The sequence below is a fragment of the Cottoperca gobio genome, chromosome 6 (assembly GCF_900634415.1).
Source record: "Cottoperca gobio chromosome 6, fCotGob3.1, whole genome shotgun sequence".
In the NCBI taxonomy this organism is placed as follows: domain Eukaryota; kingdom Metazoa; phylum Chordata; class Actinopteri; order Perciformes; family Bovichtidae; genus Cottoperca; species Cottoperca gobio.
This window is the reverse complement of record NC_041360.1, coordinates 23,491,387-23,518,144: the sequence shown is the minus strand read 5'-3', so window position 1 is coordinate 23,518,144 and position 26,758 is coordinate 23,491,387. Positions and strand designations below refer to the sequence as shown.

The 26,758-nt window shown below is 42.8% G+C and overlaps 2 protein-coding genes across 2 annotated transcripts; both read right to left on the bottom strand.

Moving 5' to 3' along the window:
• Positions 1–829: 829 nt before the first annotated feature.
• Positions 830–10,904, bottom strand: LOC115009763 (creatine kinase U-type, mitochondrial-like). The gene is made up of 9 exons (XM_029433982.1): positions 10,633–10,904; positions 8,104–8,302; positions 6,661–6,756; positions 6,351–6,572; positions 6,169–6,254; positions 4,419–4,542; positions 3,712–3,846; positions 3,295–3,420; positions 830–1,778 (listed from the first exon to the last, which is right to left on the bottom strand). Exons 1-9 carry the CDS (start codon positions 10,776–10,778, stop codon positions 1,665–1,667), a joined length of 1,248 nt encoding a protein of 415 aa, XP_029289842.1. The 5' UTR covers positions 10,779–10,904; the 3' UTR covers positions 830–1,664.
• A 2,344-nt stretch (positions 10,905–13,248) lies between these two features.
• ticrr (TopBP1-interacting, checkpoint, and replication regulator) lies at positions 13,249–26,254 on the bottom strand. Its single transcript, XM_029434577.1, is given in 22 exon segments — positions 13,249–13,937; positions 14,398–14,526; positions 14,927–16,412; positions 16,414–17,085; positions 17,333–17,598; positions 17,832–17,890; positions 17,976–18,066; positions 18,316–18,447; positions 18,541–18,613; positions 18,993–19,080; positions 19,292–19,522; positions 19,790–19,872; positions 20,253–20,337; positions 20,558–20,658; positions 20,925–21,070; positions 21,182–21,385; positions 21,607–21,734; positions 21,871–22,009; positions 22,115–22,349; positions 23,754–23,989; positions 24,434–24,671; positions 25,149–26,254. Coding segments are annotated over 22 exon segments (5,619 nt in total). The 5' UTR covers positions 25,827–26,254; the 3' UTR covers positions 13,249–13,818.
• Positions 26,255–26,758: the final 504 nt, after the last annotated feature.

Here is a 26,758-nt window from a genome sequence, read left to right as displayed (position 1 = left end):
ATCGTTGAAAAGAGAGAAACAGATTCCTCACAACACCAACACTCGCCGTCTCAGCTCTTCGTCTGCGTCTTCGTCAGAACACTGAACGCCTTGTTGTCCTGTCAGCGTCCAGACCAAAACACTGGGAAAATTGTTGCCCGTTTCATCACTGGAGACAATAAAAATCTATTCATTCCCGATGGGACAAAGCACTTGTTACACACTGTACCCCCCGCTGCACTGCGGAGAGAAAACACGAGCATCATACGTTCATATTCACCCTCGAGTGAAGACGAGGCAGCAGCAACATTCATTTAGCATATTATGTTCTTTATTTTTAAACAATGCATGGCTCTTTGAGACGTACTAATGTAGGTAATGAAGGTGCAACAGTCAGTACAGACTCTTTTACTCTCAGACCCTTCCCTTTGTTTGTCTTGATGTACGATATAAGATATCATTTAAATGAATCAGTATTTCTCTTGTGATTACATAACTTGCTAAAACACAATATATGTACCTTGTGTTTAAAGGAGACTTTAAAACTCACAGGAATGCTTTAAGTCCTTTATAACATGTTGACGTGGTGCACTTCACACATTAAGGGAAGATCTGTCATCCTGCATAATTAACGGCCTCACGTGTGAAGCATCATCCTTTGCTGCATAATACAGTTTAGTTATGCCGCCGACTCGACATTGTCACATGACACTATGCAACCACGCTGATCTCAATCACGCTCCTCGTGCTTGTTCCCCATGGTTACTTAAAGCTCGGGCAATACAATCCTCCTGGATACCAAAGAATCTGGTTCATGTAGAAAAAACAAATGAGAGACAGACATAAGAGCTTCTGTTAAATAGATGATTTCTTTAATAAAAGACATTATAGTGTGACATTCAGCTGCAATGATATTGCTTCAGTAGCTTACAGTACAGAACCCAGCCCGGCCAGTGTGTGTTACAACATTACATTTTGACACCAGTGTGTCACCAAATGTGCAAATCCTCTGGAGAACTCGACTCTCTTCAGTCTTACGCTGATCTACATTACGTTAATCTACATTCAAATCCACTTCAAATGGTGAAAACAAACACAATCCACGATGGAAAGTAAGAACACAAATGGATGGATTTATACAAGCACCAGATAATAGGGAAGAGCAATCAACACACATGAATGAGGGGAAGAGACAGGCTGTATATACACACACATATATATATATATATATATGTATATATATATATATATAACAGGAGTATAACATGCGGCAGGAAGGGACTGAGGCGAGGTAAAGCCAGGTTAGGGGGGCTGAGGAGTGCTTTGGAAGCCGTAGATAGTGTTTGGCCATGCAGAGACGGGCAAACTGGCGGCCATCTTTGCTCCTATACAGCAGCTTACAGTTTGTGCATCCTTCGTTAATGTTTGCTGCCGTTTCAGAGCCAAGTTTGGATTTGAGTTTAATATTAAAACCCTGAAACACACTGAAGCCAAATGCAGAATTCTGGGACTCTGGTATAATATATGGAGATTATATTACGGAGAGGGGAACGGTGGGGGAGGGAGGGGTGTATGGAGAAGTAGTAAATGAGGGAATTACATAGATATTTATCATATCTATGGGAACAGAGCGGGGAGTTTGTGCATGTGTGTGTGCCCAGAGGTTTGTGGTGGGGGGGGGGGGTCTACTTGAATTGTTTAAGGGGTGGGGGCACCTTGATGTCCTGGCCTTTCTCCAGTCTCTTCTCACACTCGATTAGGTAGTTGACGCCATCCACCACCGTCTGCACCAGGTGGACCTGAGGGAGGGACGCATCACACTTTACTGCTTTTATCCATCTTGAGGCTCGCCTACAATAAGTTACCAGCAATATCTTTAATACATATTAAAAGATAAGATCCTACTCTCCAAAATAACAAAGTAATCCCCGAGAAGGATTTGCTTTTAGATGTCACGTTTGTGAGAGGGTGTAATAAAACACCTTGTCAGGCTGAACTCAACATGTCTGGAGGTTATCTCCATCATGTAATTCCATCTCTTAGCAAACATTAAGGGAACAGGAAGCAGAGACAGACACCGAGCAGTTTGCAGCCCTGACATCTGCAAACCCCTCGCTACCAAAGTATGGACAGTGCAGACACCACCCAATATAAACACAAGCGGTCCGCACTCCTAACCGAGCATCAACCAGAGGCCGATGACCTCATCGAGGAATGCCTCCTCTAAACTAATCTCCAAAACAGACACTTGCCTGCTGCTCTTACTCACAACAACATGCAGCATGTGGGCTGTGAGCGCTACGGTTTATAAACTATAGATGTTTGAATAAAGAAGGCACGACACAGGATATGTTTCTCACAGACGAAGAATCTGAGGATTCACATCCAGACTTAGATACTTTTCAGATGAAGCAACCGGGATTCAGTTACACGTCCATGTGTTTGATTGAAGCAACACTTTATCATAGAAACAAGTGGCCTGAGTTCGTCTGTACGATCTGTGCTGCACTTTCTCTATTCGACACCTGCAATGTGGAAGTGAGGATATGAGGCTCGCGAAGGCTCTTTCTATAAGGAATAGGAATAAAGATTTTGTATTGCACATCCAGGATTCTGTTTCTGCTCTGATTGGGAAGTTTACATTATCGTCCTCCTGCACATTCCTCCATCCTCTCCTGAGTGGTGATAAGTCTGCATGATGGAGGACCAAACAGCTGTGCACGCTCTCAAAAGAGTCAGACTGTCGCAACGCTTAAACTTCTCGATGTCAAAGTCCTGGATTAGTTTGTGCACAGAAGCAACGAGCAGTCTGTGTTCAGTCGATCTCACGGAGACTCATCTCCAAAGATTAGACGAGTGATTCTCAATCTGCACCATATTATTGAGCACTAATCTGTTCGCTGCACTCTCCATGTAATCAGAATAAAATAAGTGACCACACGCTCACAACAATAGAGAACAGCTCCATTGTACTGTATGACTCTGTGAGGCATGACAGCATGAAGAAGACACAACGAAGACACACTACATGTACAGCCTGTACAAGAACACTCCTCTCTTCCTCCTCTCCTCTTCCTCTCCCTCTCCTCTCTTCTTAATTATTAATTGTGCCATAATTAAGTTGCTATTTGTGCTCGAAAACATTCATTTGCTGTCCTCTACATTACGAATGTCTCCAACTAATAACGGTGTGATGAAATATACACGGGGAGGATTTACTGAGCACGCGTGCGATGTTCCTGCAGAGTGCTTTACTCTGTAGAGGAAAGATACTCATCCACCATCTCTGTGCATTTCTACATTTCGCTCCCCTACCTCAGACAGTCCCAGGCGGTCCAGGTTGGAGATGTCGAACACGCCGCCCACAGCTGCGGTGTCCACGCCCCCGGTCCCTCGCTTCTGCAGACGCAGGTTGTCCAGGATCTTATTGAGTCGGGGATCCTTGGTGTCGGGGGAGAAGAGTTATTCTACACAGTTTCAATCACTATATTACGCAATATGCAATTATATGGCTCGGACAAGAGGACATCTTGGATTGGCTTTTAGTCGTTGGCAGGAACTGTCTGTCAGGACGGACGGCGAGCTGGCCTTCTTGTTTTTAGACCAGTAAGTAATATTAGCCGGCTCGCTATGTCTTGTTTTGTTGCTTACAGTAACCAGATGCAATGAAGTAACAGCCATACATGTACGAGTCTCAAATCATTTTCCTTTCTATTGCCACTCTCGTGTCACCTTGCTCATCAGGGGCAGTTTGACGTGGACGCCGGCCCTGAGCCCTGTGCCCAGGTTAGAGGGGCAGGTGAGGACGTAGCCCAGCTTCTCGTTCCACATGAACTCCCAGCCTCTCTCCTGGATGAGACGCTCCACCTTAGAGAGAGGAGATCAGTGAGTGTGTTTCATTCATACAATCTCTGACCGTTGGTGCGTTTAATAGACGTGCACATGTTGTTTCACTTCACCTTTAATTAAAGTAAAGAATGGAGAGTTGTTGACACTGACATAGTGTTGGAGTTAAAATGACGTATCCCTCAGTGCACCAGCTGTTGCAATGCCTGTTCTTTTTCTCTAATGGGGGGGACTTGGACCACGTAGATAAATAATTTATGTTTGCACGGCCATGTTTGGACAGTGACTATTTGTGCGTCTGTGTGCAGGCGTTTTATTTGTGGCAGGGCAAAGTTTTCTTTGGCTTTTACACTGTATTAATCATTATTATAATTAATAATGCCAACTTTGACTGATTAAATCCCTGATGGCAGCACGACACATTTGTTTGTCACAGCTTTTAACATAAAGATGCTCTGCACATTAAAACGGAGGATGGTTATTCAACGTACTCCTTGCTATGTGTGACTGAGATGCAGTGGAAAACTAGTGCATACTCATCTCTCATCTCATCATCTCAAACAGTCCACACACAGAAACAAACACAGCTTTACCTCCTTGAGGCCTTTGCAGAACCTCTCAAAGACTCTCTTCATGTTCCCTCCCTTCTCCATGGAGATGACCCTGGTGTGATCCTCCTCATTAACCCAAACCAGGAATGTCTTCTCGTTGTTGTGCCTGCACAGAGAGAGGTTATATTGTGATCCCTGTGGTTTAGGGTTATTTGTCCTCTACCTAAGGAGCGCTGAACAGACACAGTGCAGCCCACAGGGAGGGGTAAACCTGAACACAGAGCTGATATCCCTTCAATTTACTGATTCCATATGGCATACATAAATCAATATTTGCAGGTCATTGACTGCTGGGTTTCTCAGAGTGGTCTGCAAGGCTGCACTGTGCTTACATGGCCTTGTAAAGTAGTATTGATTTCATTTACCTTACTATACTTTGAAGAAACCAGATATCTCACAAAACAAACAACTCACAACTCGTGAAGATCAGTTTGTCAGCAATAGAGAAAAGCTTACAGGAAAGGGATTTTAATTTCTAAAAATAACTTAAACAAGTCAATATGTGAGTAAGTGTGCAGAAAGGGTTGTATTGCAAAGTACAATGACACATTCATGCTCCCCAGAGGAAGCATCCATCACATCTGGAAGACCCAATGACTCCTGGAACCAACAATCTCAGCAACTTTCTACACATGTACGTGCACGAAGCCACTGTCAGCCACTACAGAGACTTTGTGTCTACAGTGACCTACTTAATATCGTTAGAGATTTAATAAGGTAATGGATAGGTTAAGGAGGAGAGAGAGAGAGGGGGGGGGGGGGGAGAGAGAGAGGGGGGGAGAGAGAGAGAGAGAGACAGAGAGAGAGAGAGAGAGAGAGAGAGAGAGAGAGAGAGAGAGAGAGAGAAAACAACATGAGGTTTTAGTAGAGTTGGGGATGATGTATGACATATGTGAAAGGAAAGCGGGGGGGAGAATGAGCCAGAGAGGGAGAGAGAAGCTGCCCGTGGAGCTGAAAGAAGAGATGATAGAGGGATGAAGTGAAGGTGAATGATTAAGGAGAGGTTTGGATAATAATGCTGGCAGAGGGAGAGGAGGAGGCTGGTGATTGATTTTGGCTGACGCGCTGCATTGGGCTATTTCTGGGTGCACCTTCACCACAGCTCAACGGGGAAATGACATTACTGCTGCAACCATACCGGCACAGAAGATGTTTGGAAAACTCATAAAATGTCTGTAAAATTAAAGATTGAGGAGCTTTTTAAAACAGAAAACGAAACAATTAGGCATTAAAAGATTTGGATTTGGGAGAGACAGAGGATTGCAGCCAGTTTCCAGGTTCGTATGAAGACACCCTGAGGCACGGTGAAGGCTCCGTTTTTACTTCCAGGATAGGAGCTCCTACGTTTCCATTTGAAGTTTTGCATCTGATGAAACAAAACGTTTCTGAGGAGTTCCACAAGGGTCAATCCTGGGACCTTTTTAACTTGTACATTCAATGTGTATCTTACTATTCATATACTGAATATCCATTGCTGTCTGTCTATTCACCATCTCTAAAATACAGTGAACTAGACAGCAGCCTCAGAGTTATTTTGGATGTTGATAACATAACAAGAGTTTACGCAGCCATCACAGAGAGGTCACACATGACGTATTGCTGTATGCCTAAAGCCTTTTGTGCTGGAGTGTAATACCGTGCACTAAAATATGCAAATAATATTCAATCTTGAAGAAGTTTTAGGAGAATAAAGAGGTTTGCTCAATCAGCCAGATCACGAGGTATTACTTACCAGATACCACGGGCGTCGGGCCAATCACGAGCCATGCCTGCGCACGTCAGGAGGGGGGACACAGGCTTGTCAAACAGGAAGTGGTCCTATTGTAAATACAGATAACAGACATTTTATAAAACAACTACGATTGGACAGTGTTGTCCAACATCTTCATACAGCAGCATCCCTGCATTACTCACATCAATGAGCTGCTGCTGGTCGCTGTCTGTCATCTGGGTGAGACTGTAGTACTTCCCGGCCAGGTCGTCCTTCAGGCCGGCGAGTGCGTCCACCACCACCCTCTCCACCTCCCTGCGCTCCGCCCGAGTGCAGGCGGGTGGCAGGCTCAACCCTCGGATACTGCGGCCCGTCCTCACCCTGGACGACAGCACGTAACGCGAGTCAAAGTTGCCCGAGTGGATCTGAAAGATGTTCCGACATATATTTAGTGCATCGCTGATTTGAGTTCTCTGACAAGAAGAAGCTCGGTGTTGTCGGTGAGAGTATTACCTTGCTGGCATCCAGGTCGGTGGGGTGCTTCATGGTGTGCGGGTCGTAGCCGTTGTGCCTCTCCCTGATGACAGGGTCCAGCAGGTCTGAAAACACCTGAAACAGACCCATCATTTAAGAATACACAAATACAAGACATTTAATGCTTTAGAGTTTGTTGTTTTTAAGGGTTGGAGTCACTAAAGTCCCTCTGCGAGGCAAGCAGCACTGCAGCACAGTGAAGTAAGAGTGCCATGCTCTGTCTACTGTCTATGTCGAACTACACCTTTAATCTGTGTGATTAACATGTGGCATTATCCACATCCACCCAGACAGAAGGTGTTTCTGCACCAAACTGAAACTACTGTGAAAAGCCGAAACTCAAACAGTGACTCGTATCTCAGTTCCAGAAAGAAAACTTCACAGACGGCTTTGAAATGCTTTTGATCAGAGAGGAGTTCTATTTATACTTATCAATGCTTTCCTCAAGGACGTTTAAATCTGAGGTACATTATAGCTTTCACACAGGAAACATCTCATATACAGTATGTCAAAGTTTAAAAACCTGTTCATCTCTTTCTCTTCGTGGATAAAGACGTCTGGATACCCCCTCCTCAACGCACACTGTACCGTGGAAGAGTATGTTTCGCCGATATTTTGTAGATTCAGCGTACATATGTTTATCAAAGTTTCCCTCAAAGGAACATCGCCTTTACGACTGTTAAAGACAATATCATGGAGAGGTCATTGTGCACTCCCTGCCAAACCCAAACCACCAAAAAAAACTTGAATTAAAAATGTTGATTGGGATGCAACCTGCAACACATCCTTCACAGAGCCTTGACCTGCATCTGCAACACTAACACTCCCACTGACTCCCGATCCACACTTAATATCAGACTAAAAAACTTAACCCAATCCCAATGTCCCCCCTAAACACTGAGGGCTTATTCCCACAGGCAAAGTCTCATTTACGAAAAGTCTGCATCAAGGGCTCAACATGTCTGCGAGAGAGCCCTCATGCACCTGGCGCTTTGACAGCGGGACAGCCCTAAGCGCTCGCTGACTTGGTGGGAACGGGCATCAAAGTCTGTGAGTGTGGACATTGGGATTTGGCCACTGATTTGAATTTATGTGCCTCAGAAGCAGGTACGAGATGGAAATGTAAATATAGTTAGACCTTCACTATAGATAGACACTGAGAACTCCCAAAAGAGTTGTCCTAGCCTACAACTATCCCTCTCCTGTGCTGTAATACTCCTGCCTTTGAAACAGGACAGGGAGGGTGTGTGTGTGTGTGTGTGTGTGTGTGTGTGTGTGTGTGTGTGTGTGCTGTGTGTGAGTGAGTGTGGTCACTACTGCACAGACTCTGGCATGATACACACATAGATGTGCCAACCCCTCCATGTCAACAGTGAGGAGTTTGCATGTGTGCATGTGTGTGTTACTACAATGATATCTGACCTCGTAGGATTCCTCGTCTCCTGCCACCATGCCAACAGTCTTGATGAAGGGGTGCCCGGGGTTGTCCACGCCCGTCTGAATGGCCATGTCCAGTGTGTACCCGTTGGGAGTGGCCTTATCGCACAGCTTGGCATAGATGGCCGGTGTCAGGTGAGAGGCCATGCAGTTGTTGTGTTTGCGCAGGTCAGGGTACTCCGCACTGCACAAATACAAACCCAAGATAACATATTGCTGCATTGATTGTTGAGAGAGAGAAACATTTGAGCAGTGTGGGCACAGGTTACCATGGAGCAGGTGCGGAGTGAGTCACTCAAGGACACTTGCACATGGCACGTACGCAGGTAGCTGGGGTTTAAACCTGAGAGCTTATGGCTATGGGACACCCTGCTGCAAAATGTGTCTGCTCATTTTATTATAGATGACGAGAACAGTGCAGTTTGGCGTTGCTCTTCTTTGACTTAAGGATATTCACACCAGGCGCTGCAAGATTGACAGGCAGAAGAGATGTCTTTTAATGCTGATGGAGAAGAAAGCCTTGAGATCTATGTTGTTTTAGTAAAATAATAATTAGGCTAGTGTAGAAAGAAAGACCTGCTGTTATCCAAACACAACAAAAGAACCTTCTTAAGGCAAAGGATGGAATGAAACTGTGTTTGGCTTGATAAAGACTGAAGTTGCAGAAGCAGCACAGATTAAGTAGCTTATGGCTTCCTGTTTCCTGCTGTCTGCCAAAAGATAAGTACGGCTAAGACATTTCAAATCATACAAAAACCGTATTTCATCCAATAATATGTGCCCACTATACAATATGCACTGGTGTCTTTCATAGCAGGATTTAATCTTTGCCAACAATCGGCCCTCTTCAGGCTGTTCATCCTTGAACATGGCAGGCAATACACTCAAAAGGATGTAACTATATTACAAAAATCTTTTTTTTAACCAATATTGCTGCAGTAATCAATCAAAGGTAAAACATGCTAGATGCTTTTACCCTATATAGACTTGGTAACATATTTAGATTTTATTTCTTATTTTACGATTCACCAGCATAACCATAAAGCCTTATCTTTCCCCGAGCATTACCCTACTTTTAATGATTAATAGTAACATAGAGTTGGGCGTATCTGGCTGGCAGGACTCGGGGTATGATGTTAGATTAGGATTATGCCTGGTAATTGTGTCAATAAGGCTTGATAAGAAAAAGGCCATCAATGGCTGTTGGGTAACTCAGACAAACAGTCGGCGCCGACAGAATAATCTCCAAACCAATGTCAATATCTTTGCAGTCAGCGGTGAAAGGTACTTACTTTTCTTGAGTATTTCCATTTTATGGGTTAGGGCTACATTACACTTCTACTCCACTACATTTCAGAGGGAAATTTACTTTTTAATCTCGACAAAATTCAGATTCTACATCAAAATACTCCAATAATAAATATATAATAAGAGGTATTTTGCATTATGAGTACTTATTTTAAGTATGTATGTAATGTATTTTTACTTAAGTAAGATGTTGAATGCATGACTTTCACCTGTGAGTGTTTTTTATTGTGGTATTAAATATCGACCACTCTTTATAGTTACATGTGAAGTAATACATTACATTTTGTGTAAATATTCTTGACACTATAGGAGCTCTTTCGGTGTGTGATCGTTATGCAACACTCTGGGCATTGTTTTATATCTGAGCAACAGATGACATTTTATTCATCTTTACATGCACTGCTTTATAATGAGGCATGTAGTGGTGCACGTACACATCACCTCGCCAGCCTCTCTTCCATGCATCACATGAGTATGTCATCCTATAGGATACCCATGGACGTAATGTATGATCCTACCACTACTCATGACATGGGTAGTAACACATGTTCCTGTTATACGTGTTAGTCAAATCTGTGTGTGGCTTATCTTCTGAACTTAATGTATGTTCCCAACAATTTCCAATTTAAACCCACACCCCTGGATACTGCACAAGTCATCATTCATATTTTTCTTGGCAGTAACCTATTGCTACTTCACTAATTTCACATAATGCTTTGTATGCTTGTGTCTTAATTTGGTCGCTATGAATAAGAATGAACACATTAATTCACACAGTTGGTCCCCCCCTAAATCAACAACAATAGACGCAGTTATTATGTTAATAACGGTGCGTTTAGAGTGACCATTAGCGCCTTTTGTTAGTGTCATATGACATATATTAATATTCCTACTGTGTAAATAGCTCTGATATGAAAGCCGATAGCAAGCAATGGTTTTAAATATATATTCTGGTTACGTTATGTTGCACATTTCTTATTGTCAAGGTTATTTAGGCCGTTGAGGTGTTAAATTGTTATTTAGCTAATAGGATTAACGTTTCTTTGATGTTTCACACCCAACCCTTTTTTTTTAATTAAATTAATATTAAGAACATAATTACGCTTAATTTGCGTCAATGACAGGACATTACAACTACACAGGACTTCTTAATGATCATAATGTGTTTATAAGCCATGTAACACACACACAGGGGGGGTACGTTACCTGGCGGGGTAGCTCCGGCGGACAGGCAGTCCGGCACTGACATGTTCCCGCTGGAGCAGATATCCAGCCGTTACCGAGCCACCGACCAACGACAGGATCCCGATTCTCTGTTTGGAGGACAGGATTCTAGAGAAGCTGCTTGCCATTTTTGTTTTTCTGTATATGTGTTTAATAAAACAAAGTAGCAGAGAGGGAGGGACAGGTGTACGGGGAGCGTCGGTGGATGAAGCGCCTCTGAGGGAACGACAGCAGAGGGAACGGTTAACCCGGAGCGACATCAAGGTGGACGCAGAAACACAGGACGAGACCGGAAATGCAGCTCTAGCTTCAAAATAAAAGACAATTACTATTTTTGATGTACTTGTATTGCATTTTTGTCATTTTTTCAGAGAATAAATTATTTACTCCACTATATTTATGAGCCACGTTGAGCAGCTGCAAGATGAAGTTAATGTTTACGTTTGAATGCATCAGTAAGAATAATTCACACACACACACACACACACACACACACACACACACACACACACACACACACACACACATACACACACACACAAGAAGACGCAAAGAGCTGCTTGCTATGGAAGCTACAGGGCTTTGATGCACAGTCTATAGCAGATGCAAAATAATAAATGCTACACACAAGACCTTATGTATGTTGCACAGTCTTATGATGGTGCATCTGTTATAAGTGGAGCAGTGAGGGGGTGTCCAAGTTGTTTCAAGGAGTGACACCCTGACAGGTGGGAAAGCATTAGATCACAATTTCATTTGAACCTGATGTCATATTAAAGCAGCTAAAGAAATGAGAACTTTCAGCCTTTTGTTTAGAACAATGATGGAGCTGACGGCAGCTAGTCTTGACAAATACACTCAACATTGTTTTTTTTTTAATTCTCTCATACCTAAAAAGGCAATTGTTCAAATTACCTTTAAAAGTAATTCCTTTTTGCAGCATTATTTCTTACACACTCTAAAATCCCCAAAGGGTGATCAGTAAGGGTTTTATTTTGAAATTTGCTTTGTACAGGAAGTCAAATCTTATTTTGGCTATCTTGACAGTGGTGGAGAAGTGCGTGGAGTGAATACTGATGGACTGATGGATCAGTGAACTGCCGCACTGAAAGGTTTCACATCACGCCGAGTTACCCAACAGCCCAAAACCACACAATGCAGTCACAAATGTTTTCCTTTTTCGTAAGGGTAATTCACACTTCCTCATAATGATGCATCACGGCTGATTTGACTTTACTCAAGGGGAAAATGAGAGGCACTTTATTTGTCCAATGAAACAAGTGCATATCACTTAAAGTAACACAAAGTTATGTAACCATCTATGACCTCCAAGCAACCATTAGCATCAACATCAATCTTTCCAGAGAAGGTGGTTCGACCACTTATCTGATATGATTCTTTATAAAAGTTGTCCACTTCTAAACTGTGGCCTCATTTCACTTATCCATCTCATGTTTGGTGCACGGTGTTTAGGCATGTGCACCTTCATAGCTGCATGTTGATATTCATATTTAATGTGCTTTATTTTTGTCAAAGGAACTTTTAATTTGGCCTAAGATCTGTGCACTTTGCAGTGTCAAGAGAAGTCTGTAGTTTGCAGACAGAGACCGTACTGTTTCATGTTCAGCGCCTGAGCTCCTTCATTCAGTAATCTGTGGATTAAAGAGGAAATGGTGGGCATACAGTATCAAAGTTCACACTGCATTTCTGCAGGACATGGAATTACAACACAACAGGATGCATTTGAACATATAATGTTGGCTGGACTTCAATGATGTAGTTACTGGGAAAAAGGTGCAGTGGTGGATTTACAGTGCCTTGGCCTCGCTTCATTGTTTTACAACACTGAAACACGGATACGATTTGGCTTTCCCAGGATTTTGAAAGCTGCCGTTCAGTCACGGCCCCCAATGCAACATCACAGAGCTCGAGCAGTTTTGTATATAAGAGTGGGGGAAACTTGCGGGCTACAAAGCAGGTTGACTTGAAGGGAGCATGCAATTCATTTAGTTCTATTTGTAAAAAATCAGTTGTGACTTCATTTTATCAGCGTCACATGTACTGAGGTTCAAAAGGCCCTTTTTAACAATGCTCTGTGGTGTTCTTGAGTAAGTCGACAGTTACAGTAAGACAGCATGCACAATGCAAGGACCTTGAAACTGAAGCAGCTAAATAGAATTAAGCAATTATTTACTTTGCATCTATAAGAATCACCTTATCTGACTTTACAGCAAACAACGTGTGCTGGAAGCCGAGCTAATCTTGTGAGTAATTATGATAAACTAAGTATTCACGGCCAAATCAACGAGCAGTTCTAAAGAAACAAATCAAATCCTGTTCAGAACATAATCAGGAGTATAAAACGTAGGGGTTATCGAACCTGTGTGCGACAATCATGAATATGTCTCTGGATTAAAACATGATTTATGTTCATATGGAACTGCCCTTTGGGTGATTACAGGACACAAGTGTCAGCGTTCCTGTTATTTGCTGGCTGCTGATAAATGTAATTCTAAAAGTAACTCAGAGAATAAAGTCTGTGTGAATCCTGACGAAGCAACGAGAGTAAAAGGTAAACAAATAAATATACATTTTCAATAACTTAAGAAAACTAATATTTATTTACATGAGATTTTGGTAACATAAGATATTTACAAAGATAAATCATTAAAACATTCCCTTTCACATAGAAAAGCAAGTTTATGACAAAAACAAACTAATAAATAAACATGAATATTTATATCAACAGATATAGGCTTTAGACTTGATTGTAAAATTGCTTATTTACGAAACAAAGATGACATAATAATAATCACCATTTTCCAACAGCTTTAGCTTCCGAGAGACCTACGCAGCAAACATGGCACACTTTGAATGATGAAGTCATGAACAGGAACAGTTTTAAACATCATGGCAGAAGTGCATAGCTCTTCACCTCACAGCTACATTTATCTAGAATGTTAAAATGTCCTGATTAAAACAAAAGTCGCCTGTTAGAACAGAAAATGTTGGGTCGAAGGTGTTCGAGGGAGAGACTGAAAGGGACATTCTTTCAAGTGGTGCTTGAAAGACATCTTTCAGATCTGCCATCAAAAGCACTCGAAGACAAAACATGTCTGAGAGTCTCACGACTTCACAGTGAAACACAGAGTGGACCATCTTTTTGCTTTAGTGAAGCAGCCTCTTCCTGCTGTAGGACTTCCCCGTGTTTGAGAGTCTGATCGGCAGGCTGAAGGGGGAGCGGTCCACTCCATCGACTTCTATCCTCCTCCCTGATGCAGCCTCATCTACAGCGGGAATAACGAGGAGTGTTAGGTAACGTGCAGTAAGGGGAATGTCAAATGTAGTAGGTCCTTTGTTGGTCTGTGAAAACAATGCTAGAGCACTGAGCTACTTGCTCACCTGGACAAGTAGAACATATATTATATGGTCAAAGAGTACGAGGACAGTGAAACACGACACACACGTGATAAGGGCTGCGATTAACGATGAAGCAGTCGATGATTTTCTCGATTGCGTCGACTATAAAATGTCAGAAAATAGTGACAAATGGCAGCTATCATTTTATATTTCAATTCCCATTTCTAATCTTCTGGGATTTTGTCCTCCATTACTTGAAATTGCTTGTTACTAATTGTCCTTTAATAAATGGATTTGGGAGGTGGGAATCCTGCCTTGCATTCTGTAGATGTGGCTCACAGATAGTGTCTTTAATGAACTGTAAAACACATGCACTGCACATCTTACCGTTACAATGTGGTGTTCTTTTACTAGCAGAGCCCGTTTTGCCCTTGAACAACAATGGAGAGTGAGTGAGGGCCAAAATCCCACTCGCCGTCACCGTCTTCCTCACCTTTGAGCTGGGAGGAGTCGCTACTGTCAAAATGCAGAAAACAGCAGTGATAAAATGAACAGTTATTTTCAGCAACGCCGTGCAATCATTTCATTTTGTACTTATTATTTATGTCTCAAAAAAATGCCAAGACACCAAATCCATTTTGAAACGGTGCCTTTAACCATCAAGTCAATTGTCACAAAGTTTAATCATTTAAAACACATTTATTGTAACACATTTAATTTCAGACATTTATCAAGCAAAGCATGTACTTGTCCCAGTTTTACAGCCGTGAACGTTCTCTTGGACACAATATAGAAGCTATTTTTAGGTCAACAATAAAAGTATGGGTGAGAATTTAAAAACAAATACCGTCCAGCAGCTTGCTTTTAATTGAAGTTCATGGTATTAGTTGGCTGTAATGCATAAAACATAGCTTACTCGACTTGACATCTCCATTTCCAGTGGCCCAGATGATGTCTTCTTCCTCTCTCTGAGGATCAGCACAGTCAGGCTGCTGAGCCAGCTTCTCCATCCAGAACAAGTCTTCTAGTGGAGACAGAGGAGATGTATCTGCTCCAACTGGGGGTGACTCTATGGAGGTCAACGCTGATACTGGAGCTTTGTTGTTTGAAGGCTCATCCGTGTCCTCAACGTCCTGCAATCTGCTAACTCCAAGTTCGGCTTCCTCGAGCAACTCCAACAGCATAGGCTCCCCCTTCAGGCCACGATCCTTGCCTCCAACCACCCCAATCTGAGCTCTCTTCCTGCGAGGCCAGCTGTTGAGGTTGTCTGGGGTGACCCTCCCTCCACTCTGAGGTGAAGGAGTTAGGGGAATGATGTCAGCAGTTGCCATTGGAGACATTGTTCCCGCAGGATGGCGTGTCGGCGTGTAGGACTGACAGATGTAAGTTTGGACGCTTCCACCTTTTCCAGGCGTGCTCTTAGCCGGGGTGACATGGGTACAGATAGATGGCGAGACACATCCAGGATCTCTGTGCTTAGAGAACAAAGCCAAGGGGCTTTCCAGCTGAGAAGGTTTCACACCAACTAAAGGGCTCCAAGCTCCTGATCGAGGACCTCCATCTGAGGCAGAATCGCCCGCATTCATGGAATCTGTACGTTTGATTTTGATCTTGGGAAGTCCTGATGTTTGCATTTCCATTTCTACCTGGTAAGTAAGAGGGTTCGGAGTACCCATGCTCTTTTGTCGAGAAAGTCTTGATAGGCCTCTTGGGGTTGAAAAACGAGGAGATTCATTTCCGTAACCCAAACGAGCAGCAGCCTCCCTCTGCTGGCGGTCAGGGGTCTGCCGGAAGCCGTAGCTCCGGCCAGGGGTGCCTTGGGGTGGCACGCGTGATTCAGGAGACACGGCGTTCGACAATAAGTCTTCACCGGACTTTGAGGGCTTCCGTGAAAAGCTAATGTTCATTTTGATACCTCCACTAAACTGGGTCTTGACAACTGAAGCATCTACAATGTCCATACTTTCATCGTCTGTGGATGCAGAGTTAAAACGTGAAGAGTCAAGTTGTTGTGAATCTGTGTGGGAACTGTCAGTTTCAGAGGTTTGGGAAGGTTCCGCTGACTGCATGTTCCTTTCCACAAGGTCACAGTTCTCAGCAGATTCTGTGGTTAGTTTGGAGGGAAGATTCTCACTAGACTGTGATCTTAAGTTATGTCTGGTGGATCCAGCACCTTGACCAGACCTCGTTCTAGTCAGGGACTTTACTGGAGGGTTTACTGAAGTATCTGCTCCTTGGGAAATGGTAGTACCTCCTACTGGTGTAAACACAGGCTTACATGGGGAAGCAATGCTTGAACTTTTTCCTGGAGTTCGTCCAGAGCGAGTCACCATGTTGTGATTAGGACTAGGGGTCTTGGATTGAGTTCTAGTGTTGGGTTTAGGTGAGAGGGTGGTCTGAGGGTGGTGTGGATTGTGGAGGAGGCATTTCCAGACTAACAGTGTCCCCTTTTTCAGGCGTTTTCATCCCGTTATGAAGTTTTTCACAGGACCTTTGATGCTGATTTTCAGAAATCCTTACTAGGTTTACTTGACAAATCTTTTCTGGAGTCTTAAAAATGTCTCGTTTAGTGTTTGTGCTTTTGACAGGACTGCTGAACTGCATGAGTGTTTTCACCAGTGTTGGAGACGTGCGGGACGCATTACAAGGCGACTCTGGTACCTTGAAAGTAACGCTGCCGTCTGCCACTCTACATTTTCGAGGGGATGGAGACCATGTGACGCTCTTCTTGGGAGTCATGGAAATGGGGCTATTGAGAAGATGTAATCCAGAAGAGGAGGGGCTTTCAACCAAGGACTTGACGGGAGTCCTGAGAATACCCTTCAGTGGGCTCCTCACGGGGCTCTCTACCACAAACGTCTGTCTGGCTGGAGATCTGAAGGGACTGCCTCTCAGAGCCATACCAAGTTCACGAGAGCTGCCTGCTACGGGGCTTTGTGCGGCAGGGAAAACACACATCCTGAATGGAGATGGAGTTTTGGGGGACACTGGGGTTTGGGGTGTCTTGGGTGTCCTGATCCCATGCATGCCCCTCCCATGCTTACCAGGTGACTTAGTTGGTGTTTTATTTGGACTCTAAAACAAAACACAAACAAACACGTAATTAAACCTGCAATAACCAACTTTATTCTGTAGTCGTGTGCAGCGGTAACAAACTGAGCACAACAACGTCACACCATCACCTTTAAGTTGATATGGAAAACTAGATATGCTCTCATCAATCATTAGTTAATCTAGCGATAACGTGCGGGGATTTATAATTGTTACGTGATTTGTTTTGAAAATGTATTTCTAAATGTGAATTGTTAAAGACAGAACTTACCTCGAAGACACTCGAGTCTGTGAAAAGCCGCGACCTGGTGGCCCTGGTTGCAGAAGTACGACTGGGGGAATGAGCAGCACCAAAAAGAAGACGCATCGGCGAGCGAACAGTTTTTACGTTAACCCCACTGATTTTGCCATCGCTGAGAGGAAGCTGGGACGCAGAGAGAGCTCGGTCCAGGTTGCGGGAGCGAGGTTGAGAACTTGAGTAGAAGACGTTTGAGTGTCTTCGAGCAAACTTCTTTATCCTTGGGCTCCTTCTCAAGTCTGACACAAAAGCAAAGCACAAAAGGACTTAGTCATGAGTAGTAATTCAAAATAAATCTAACAATATGAAATATCAAACTAAAGACAATTGAAAATGATCCAACTAATGCGAGTCATTTTATTTAAAGATAAAATAAATTCAGTTTTGCTGTGTACTAGACAAACACAGGATATCATTCACGTAAATATGTTTTGTGTGAAAACAACAAAGAACTGTGATATTAAAAAAATACCGTCTGCAGGTTTTACTGGCGACTCTTCCACAATGCACTCCTCCGTTGGGACGGATCTCCTGAAAACAAAAACATTCAGATAATCTTTGAGTCATACAATAAATATAATTACTGATGAATTAGAAAAAGGTAAACTGTTCATACCTTCCCATCTTCTGCCGATACAGGAAGCGACTGGACACTTGCTTGTGGACGGGGGTTTCACACACTTTCTTTGTTATAAGTTTGTGTCTCTCTGAAAAGGAAGAATTTCCTTTGAGATTAATTGCTGAACATTTAAATGGATTTGAGGTGTTAAAACTCCCATCACTGGAAAACAGGCTAAACTTCTTTGTAACGGTCAATGTAGCAGTGAATATCAGAATATCAAGGTTGCATGGATAAATACTGAAAGTAAAAAGGTCCTCGCTTGTAGATTATACGTCAGCGTTCATTTCTTTATTCACAACAGCTTCAGTCGATTTGCAATAATGAATCTGTTTACCTTCGGCTTCAAGAGATCGCTTGCGCTTCAAGCCTTCCACGGCCGACACAGACTGGCTCCTCGGCAGCTTGGCTTTCTTTGAGGGGGAAACGATCTCTTGGTTGAACAGGTTTCTTCTGACCTTCGTCACCTCTGTGGACAATCACAACATGGTCTGTATTTAGCGCTCTGTCTTCAGAGGATAAAACAGTGGAGTGGTGCTGGATGTGTTTAAACAGAACACACCTTGTGTTTCCTGTTTCTGAGGTTGTGCTTCTGCAACAGGTTTCTCCAAAGCTGCACAGATCTTTGATTTGGACTAAAGAAGAATAAAGATGTTAAAATGATCCGATTAGACAAAGACAAAATAACCATGAAACATATGAAATGCATCTCCGGTCTTTTAGTTGGGTGATGGTCTTCACAGGACAACACATAAGCATTTGAGAAATTAGACAAATCACTAAGACATTTAAAAGTTTTTACGTCTTTGAGTTAAAACCAACAAACCAGAAGATCTGCAACCTTTGTAAAGACAATCGTTCGGGACACGAGGATCACATTTAGCTTGAATGTGAGAACGTAAGCATAATAATGAGTTGTAGAGAAAAGTAATTGCCAAAGAAAAAAGGTATTTAAACCACCCATCTAGGTTTAAATTAAACGTTTATAATAAGAATTATCTATGATCATCTTACAGCTCTTGTAGTCTTTTTGGGGATCTCTATTTGGCGAAGACTCTGCGACGATTCAGTCATACTGCGATGACGAGTCAGCATCCCACTCCTAAAATAAGAAGCAGCAAAACAAACTTACAATTCTGGACATCTTAAAAAATCTAAACATCATAGCTTAATGATTATAACGGTTACTAAAAATGCAACGACTGTTTCCATCCAACATCATCATCTTCTCTCGAGTGTCTCTACTTGTCTGTAGTATCTAAACGTTTTTGTAAATCCCCGAGCCTTCCAGCAAACATACGGCCTCCGCTCACCTCCTCTCGTTGGCAGAACGATTTCGCAGGTTCTGCAGGCGATCTTTGCCATCCGAAACCAGGCTGTGTGTGGAGAGGGGGGGGGAGGAGGCTGAAGGAGAAACGCCGTCCTTGGTAACCGACTCGTCACTGAAGAAGTCAGCCGGCAGTACAGCCACCAGTGCATCGGGGAGCTGGGTGCCCAGACTATGGTAGATGTCTGCAAGCACTCTGGGGACGGCGGTCAGGAACCTGCCACGACACAGAAAGATCAGAGACGATAACAACTACAGATGAGAACAATGGATGCTGTGCAACAAGTCAGGGTTCAAACAGCAATCAGTTTAGTGTAAATAATGAATTCCTAACTAAATATAGTAACTCCTACAAATGACATCAATAGCTACTGCGTTCATATCGTCTTTTAATGTCATTTATTTCCAAACAAATTAGCTTTGCATCCATTTTTAGCAAGAAAATGATCTTAAGTGTCTCATTCCTGCAGCCCCTCACACTTACCCTGGGAGGACTTCGTCTCCAAGGAACCGTTCTAAACAAACTGGGTCTTTCGTTAGGGAGATGATCCTCAGCATTTCAGCCACCTGAGGAACATGAGAGGTGAGAATTTACTCTTTTTGTGCAATTAATGAAGTTCAAGACATAAACTTTGCAGGTCAAATGGTTTCAAACGTGATTAAAAATATATTAAATTGTGAGAACATTTCAATACAAAGCAGAAATCGTATCATTTTGTGGTGATTAATGTCAGTAATTAATTAAATAAGGCCTGATTCCAATCACACATTCAGACTAAGGAGATGAACAACAACAACCAGACAGAAAAACACCTATTTGTTCTCAGTATGGCAAAAGTATGTGCTAAACTCCATACTGTGCAGCCAGTTACTTTTCTGACCTTTGCCATTTCATTAAAAGAAGAAGATTCAGCTGCACCAGTGACTCGATGTCAGCAGCATCTTACCTCCTCTGCCATCTGATCAACATCCAGTGAGTCAGACTGCTCCGCTGAGCACAACTCCAGCCTCAGCAACGCCTGAAGCTTGCACCTAGAGGACACAGCCTGTGTTACTGACACATACATGTAGTTTATTTGACTTCAGAATAGAATTGCAATATTAACCTTTATTTATTAAGACCAGCCACAAACAAGTACACATTTACGCCTGGGAGAGAGCCCGTATAACCAAAGTGTTTGATTGGCTGGTCAATGAGCTGAGTTTTACATGTTTTACTCAAGAGAACACACAAAAGGTCGAATGCACTCACTCTCTGACTTTGCGATCAACATCTGCAGCCGTGCCGTAGAGCTGCCTGACTGATTTGCTGGTCTTGAGGAGGTGCAGCTGGATAATCTGGAAGATCTTCACCTGCAAAGAAAACATAATATTTTAGATATGCAGATGTTCACAGTACAACTGTCCAATTTGACTGAAATGTATTTTATATGATGCACTAAATGCTTTCATTATCCTGATAAGAAATGTTTCTGCATCTTAGATCAACATCTTGTTATTCCTACAGCGCGTTAATCAAAAATAAAATAAATAAATCTGTCAGCGTAAGTAAATGTAAAGCTTAAATCACAACGTATGATTATCCGTAAATCAGAAGCTTGAGGTTCGACATGTCTCACCTCCAGTTCAGACTCTGTCCCAAAGAAGGTTTTCACAGCAAACAGGAGGTGCTGGACAGCAGTGGGGAGGGACAAGTCTTTCTCTGCCACAGTCTTCTCGTAACTGCACTTCAGATGGGACAGCAGCTCCTCCTCACTAGTGAAACCTCGGCAAAGGGAAAAGATACATTACTTGATATGTTACTATATATAAAAGGTAGAGTTTGACACTTATTTGCTACAGCAGGGTGATCATGTTGTAAAGTTTTAACACTTACTGATGGCGTTCACTCCTCCAGATTTGTTTCTGCTACTTGTCCGTCTCTTCCCCGGTCTCTCTGGCCCCTTGCCCTCGGCCCCCAGCTGCTCAGCCTCTGCCTGATCTTTTTGGGCTTTGACATTGAGCCGCGCCACATTCAGCATCTGCAGGGAGCGACTCATGGTCTTCATCTTCTGCTTCACCGGTGTGCGCTGAGCGCCACCTGTAGATCAAAGACGGGAAATGATAAGATAAACATTTGTGCAGCTTTCCCTCAGTTCAAAATCTTGATAAGATAATACTGGAAACCAAACAGTGTAAAACTTATCATTTATGTTGAAAATGATAATTCCCAATATCTTAAATGTAACTGTTATACTACTAATTTCACATCCTTCATAGAAAGCGGGAAATATGCAAACATTTAGAGGAGGGGTTTCTCACGTTTCCGTCCCCTCTTGGCCTCTGTGCCCCGGGACGTTTGATACAAATCAGCCAGACCACTGATCAGCTCCTGCTGTAAGACACACAACTCGTCCTCTTCTCTCTGCTCTGGCACTGCATGCAGCAACCTGCAACAAGGTGAGTAAAACATCATCTTTGTGCCAAGCTTGAGTCTGTTTTAAGTTTCCTTTGGTTTAAATCTTTATAGAATTCTTGCTTTAAAAGCACAAAAAATGAATTCTACAAAGAAAACTGAAATCTTACCTTATTGACTCCATTAAATGGGAACTCACTCCTGACTGGTCCGACTGAGGAAACCAACTCTCCAAAACGCCTGTCGTCAGCGGGCAATGGCTGACTTCCTGCTGAGCCCACTCAGGAACCTGATGATCCTTCGATTGGTCTGAGGATAAAAAATAAAACAGCAATTAACAACTAGCAATAAAACTGGTGTCCCAAGATTCACATTTGATGTTTTGCAACCCGAACACAACTTTTCTATGCTCACCATCGACAGTGTCACCATCTGCCTCCATGATTTCATACACTAGTCCCAGAACACTGCTCACAACATCTGGCAGTTCAGCTGAGGTTTCTGCAGTGGCAGGAGCAATGCTTTCGGTGATTAGGAGCTGGTCGTGCTCGAGGACTCCAGACTGGAGAATGGTGAGCAGAGCTGTAGTGTGAGACAAGGGGGAGAGGACAGCCGAGCACACCAGGCCGCTGTCGTTCACCTCAGAAAGCTGGGAGAACAAGCAAAAGACGAGAAAGACTCAATCAATGCACACAGAAAAGAGGGACATTTCTAAACAGGATACTTTTGTAAACCTTCTCCCAACCCCCAGACCTCTACACCCCGTTCATCATAACTATTGTGGGATGAAGTGTCCAAATCTGTTTTTTCGTGTGGTTTTCCAATCAATTACCGTATTTTCTGCACTTAAAAGACTTTAATTTTCTCAAAAAGCGACAGTGCGCCTTATAATCCGGAGCGCTTTATATATGGATTCATTCTGGTTGTGCTTACTGATCTCGAAGCGATTTTGTGTGGTACACGGCGCTCTGTCAAAATGTTTTAGTGCGACTTTGGTAAACTACAAAGCCACACCGCTTGCAGCATTACAGCTACCGTAGTCAGGAGCGTCGCAGAGTAATACATACTGTGCTTCACCATAATATTACAGTGTGTGTGTATAAGGACTCCAAAATGGCACCTGTCAAGAGACACGCTTACGACGCGGACTTCAAACTCAAGGCTATCAGTCACGCAGTAGAACATGGGAATAGAGCAGCTGCGAGAGAATTCAACATTAATGAATCAATGGTACGGAAGTGGAGGAAGCAAGAAGATGACCTGCGCCAAGTAAAGAAGACCACAGAGTGTCCGAGGGAACCAAGCGAGATGGCCACAGTTAGAGCAGCGGGCAGAAGCGTCTCTACAGTCTCTATTCCATTATGTTGAGAGTTATTGTGAATACGCTAACGTTTGATTTGGCATCAGACTGTTTTTTTTACGTGTTACAACTGAACAAGGTTGGGAGTTATTGTGAACACGTTTAATAAAGTTTGACTGACTGTTTTGTTTCGCTTAATACGCCTTATAATCCAGTGCGCTCTATAGTGCGGAAAATACGGTAATTACATTGTACTAGTTATTTAGAGAGCAAATATGCATGTTGTAGCAGTAGCCCTTAACCCATTTGTTCCCCAAAACTATATTTAGTATCATCAGGAGAAATGCCACGACTTTTGTTCAGATTGGTCCTAAGTCTTGAAATCTGGTACAGACATACAGTACTTTGGGCAAGTCTAACAATACAACTTTTTAGATCACATCTTTTCAAATTGAGGCAAAAACCTTAACATTGTGTTTCTTAAATGACCTCTGTATGAAATGTGTTGATACTCAACTTGTAATGTGTTCATAGACACCAAATACTTCATTTTGCTCGTTGTAGTTTCTGAGATACAGCAATTTTCTTATACTATATTTAGTCTTTGGGTACATATATACAAATATAATGCAAAATAACAATCATGCATTCAACCCAATCCTGCTCGAACATGATCAATACTACTCAGACTACAAATGGAAAAAAAGAAAGCTTTCGATACCAAAACAGCCCTGTTGTCTTTGGATGTCTCACCATGTGCAGTGCATGAGCAGACATCTCCATCAGGAGATGCTGTAAAGCAGTAGCAGCTCCCTGGTCACAGCTGGAGGAGCACTGTAGCAACCATGACTCTGTGGAGGTCTTTGTCAGTGAAGAAGCATCCCAGTTCTGGAGCACTGCTTTCAGACACACATCCACCGACTCTGGGAGAAGCCTGTGTCTGCGAGACACTGGCTCAATCATGACACTACAGCTCTGTGTCAGGTCACCTGGGCGAGTGAAGAACACCACAACACACATGAGTAACAGCTGTTCTTTCTCAACTTCAGGTTTAATGGGCTTTAGTTCCCTTGCCTCTCATGTTATTTCCACTGTTGTGCCAAAAAAACACAAATCAAGTTTACAAAGACAGCTAAATCTGAGCATGAAGAAGAAACAAGAAGTTGTTATGAAGCCCCTTGTGTCTGGTTTCTCTAATATTTTCATTTTGTATTTGTTTTATACAATTGGTTTTATTGAAGCAGATAAATATTTTCAAATAAATAAATTAACATCCCAAGACAATGATGATGCACAGTAGAATATATAACGTCTGACGTATTTTGTATCTGTATTAAAACTACAGATCACATTAATAGTTTTAACATCTGCACTATTTCAGGCATGTTTGAGTCATACAGATGTTGCTAAGAATCCACTTCCATGTTACCAACCTTGCTCCCACCGCAGAACACCACCTATGACAGGAAAAGCCAGGCGGTGGAGCCTTTCAGAAGACAGCAGGTATCCAATGCTGGACTTGAATGCAAAGGTCTGTCTGCTGAAGGCTGACTCAGGCTTTTGAGTAGAGCGGAGGTTCAGTAGTGCAACCACAGGGATCACTCTGCCACCCAGCTGAGCTAGGACCTCAGACAGCTTGTCAGAGCCAAGGTGATCCTCACACCTCCTGACCTGCAAGAAGACAAATGATCAAAGTTGCTTAAGTCAGTGGAATAAATAGGATTTGTTTTAACAGACAGTTTAGCAGGGAGCGACAGAGTATGAGGTTAGTATGTGTTAATACCTTGATCAAGTAGGTTTTGAAACATCTATAAACTTTTTATCCCACAAGATGCTGGATATCATCCATGTGAGCCAAAATAAAGAGTCTTGGTTAGTTTCGGGCAAACACCAGCCATCAGAAAAGAATAAATGCATTGTGCCATAGATTCTTCAAGTCTCTGCTAAATACATTTCCTAATTTGGCATTTTGATGATTATGGTGGAACATGTCATTCAAAAATCTCTGGAGGGTCCCATTGGGTTGAGATCTGATGACCAAAAAGGCCAAGCATATAATTAGAAGAACTTTGATTACATTGTAATTGGCAATTTGGTCAGGTGACTTTATAAAATCTAAAGGTTCAGGTTCAGAGAAGAGCTACTCACCTGGACATGTGATCTACTGTCAATCCAGTGCAGGACAACCTGTCGCTGAACCAGCATGTCGTGAAGCCCCCTGGGTATTATGTGCTCAGTCACATCTGTAGGCAGGTCACTGTTTCCCAAACAAAGATAGTCCACAAGTTGTGACCTTGAACGTGGACACTCCGACACAATAAACACAACATTTCTCCCATTGCTTGAAATATCATCTTCTTGTGAAACACTGGGCTTTCCAGCTCGGCTCGACTTCCTCGGCCTCAGGGACAGTTTAGTGGGAGAAGTGATGTCTGGTCGGTCCCATTGGAAGTCCAGCAGAGTTTCTTTGAGTGCATTGTGAATCGAGGCAGAATGATTGGATTTCTGCTTCTGCTGTGAAGGGCACAGTTTATCCTTGAGAGAGTCAAACTTGGCTTCAAACTCTATTTCGAAGTCTTCAAAAGTTTTGTGGCGAAGTTCCTTGAAGTCCGACCCCCTCGATATGAGGCTGGCATTGCGGCCAGTCTTGGATTGAAAGAATTTATAACCCCACCGTACTTTGTCAAATGCATATTTATAGCCAAAATGCAGCAGGGTTTGTAATATTCCCCGTTTTACGAGATGACTGTTGACATCCAGTTGATCTCCTGATTCGTGATCTCCATAATCCACATCAATAACAAAGACCAAGTTGTGTAAAGCCATAACGTCAACTGCAGTGTCGCCGAGTGGCCCCAGAGCACTTAACTCAACGATAAGCCATAAAAACAGGGGAGTCTTGCTGAAATGTATTCAGGTCCGCTGTCATTTCATTGTGTGGGCACAGGGACGCCATTTACAGCTGCCAACTAGGACACTTCATGTTTCTAGCGCTCCTGCTAGCTAGCTAGCTAGAGTAACGTTAGCTACTAATAACAAAACGTATTTACAAATGAGCTTCAGTTAGTTTGACATAGCTGTAGCGCTCGCCATTGTTCAAAATAACTTGACATTAAAGGCAGAAAACAAACACGCCCGAGCTTAATCAAGTATTAAAACTGCTTAAAGTTTCCAAATAACATTATTCCCGTACCGAAACTCCTCCATATTCGCCATTTTCTAGCAGCCGTCTGCCCTTAACCGTTCGCGCTCCTTGAACTGCAGCCCACCCCTTCGCTGTGATTGGTTACTCTCTGTAACAACATCAACCTGATTGGTCCAGAATAAGGCGTAAACTAGCCGCTGATTCGTTACAATTCTCATTTAAAATATCTATTGAGCAAATGCACTGTCAATCAAATCTACACTGAATCAGCTATACATCAACAAGCACCCCCACTTGCATTTAACTTTTAAAAGCTAACGTTGCTTGGTGTTTAACTTTATGCATTACTTTATATCACGATGTAACGGTTAATTTGAAGATCAGAGAAATACGTCGGCCTGTTAGTCTCTGACTTATAAAGTTAACTCCTTTACATAGCTAACGTTAGCTAAGGTACATCATTGTGTAATATGTATCTCCACCATAGACTATAAAAAGGTCCAGACACACCAGCGTGCGCAGGCATCATATTGGTGTCACAGTCTATGGGTGTCACCCATCATTAGCATGTACCTGAATGGTGTATATGGTCATTTAACTAATGACAAAAACA

Bases quoted from the DNA above. Each gene is read 5' to 3' on its own strand.
- LOC115009763 (XM_029433982.1), bottom strand. From the start codon at position 10,778: ATGGCAAGCAGCTTCTCTAGAATCCTGTCCTCCAAACAGAGAATCGGG. The intron at 8,303-10,632 runs GTAACGTACCCC...GTATTTGTGCAG, and splicing joins CGCCGGAGCTACCCCGCCAG to TGCGGAGTACCCTGACCTGC. The intron at 3,421-3,711 runs GTGACACGAGAG...CCCGACACCAAG, and splicing joins AACTGCCCCTGATGAGCAAG to GATCCCCGACTCAATAAGAT.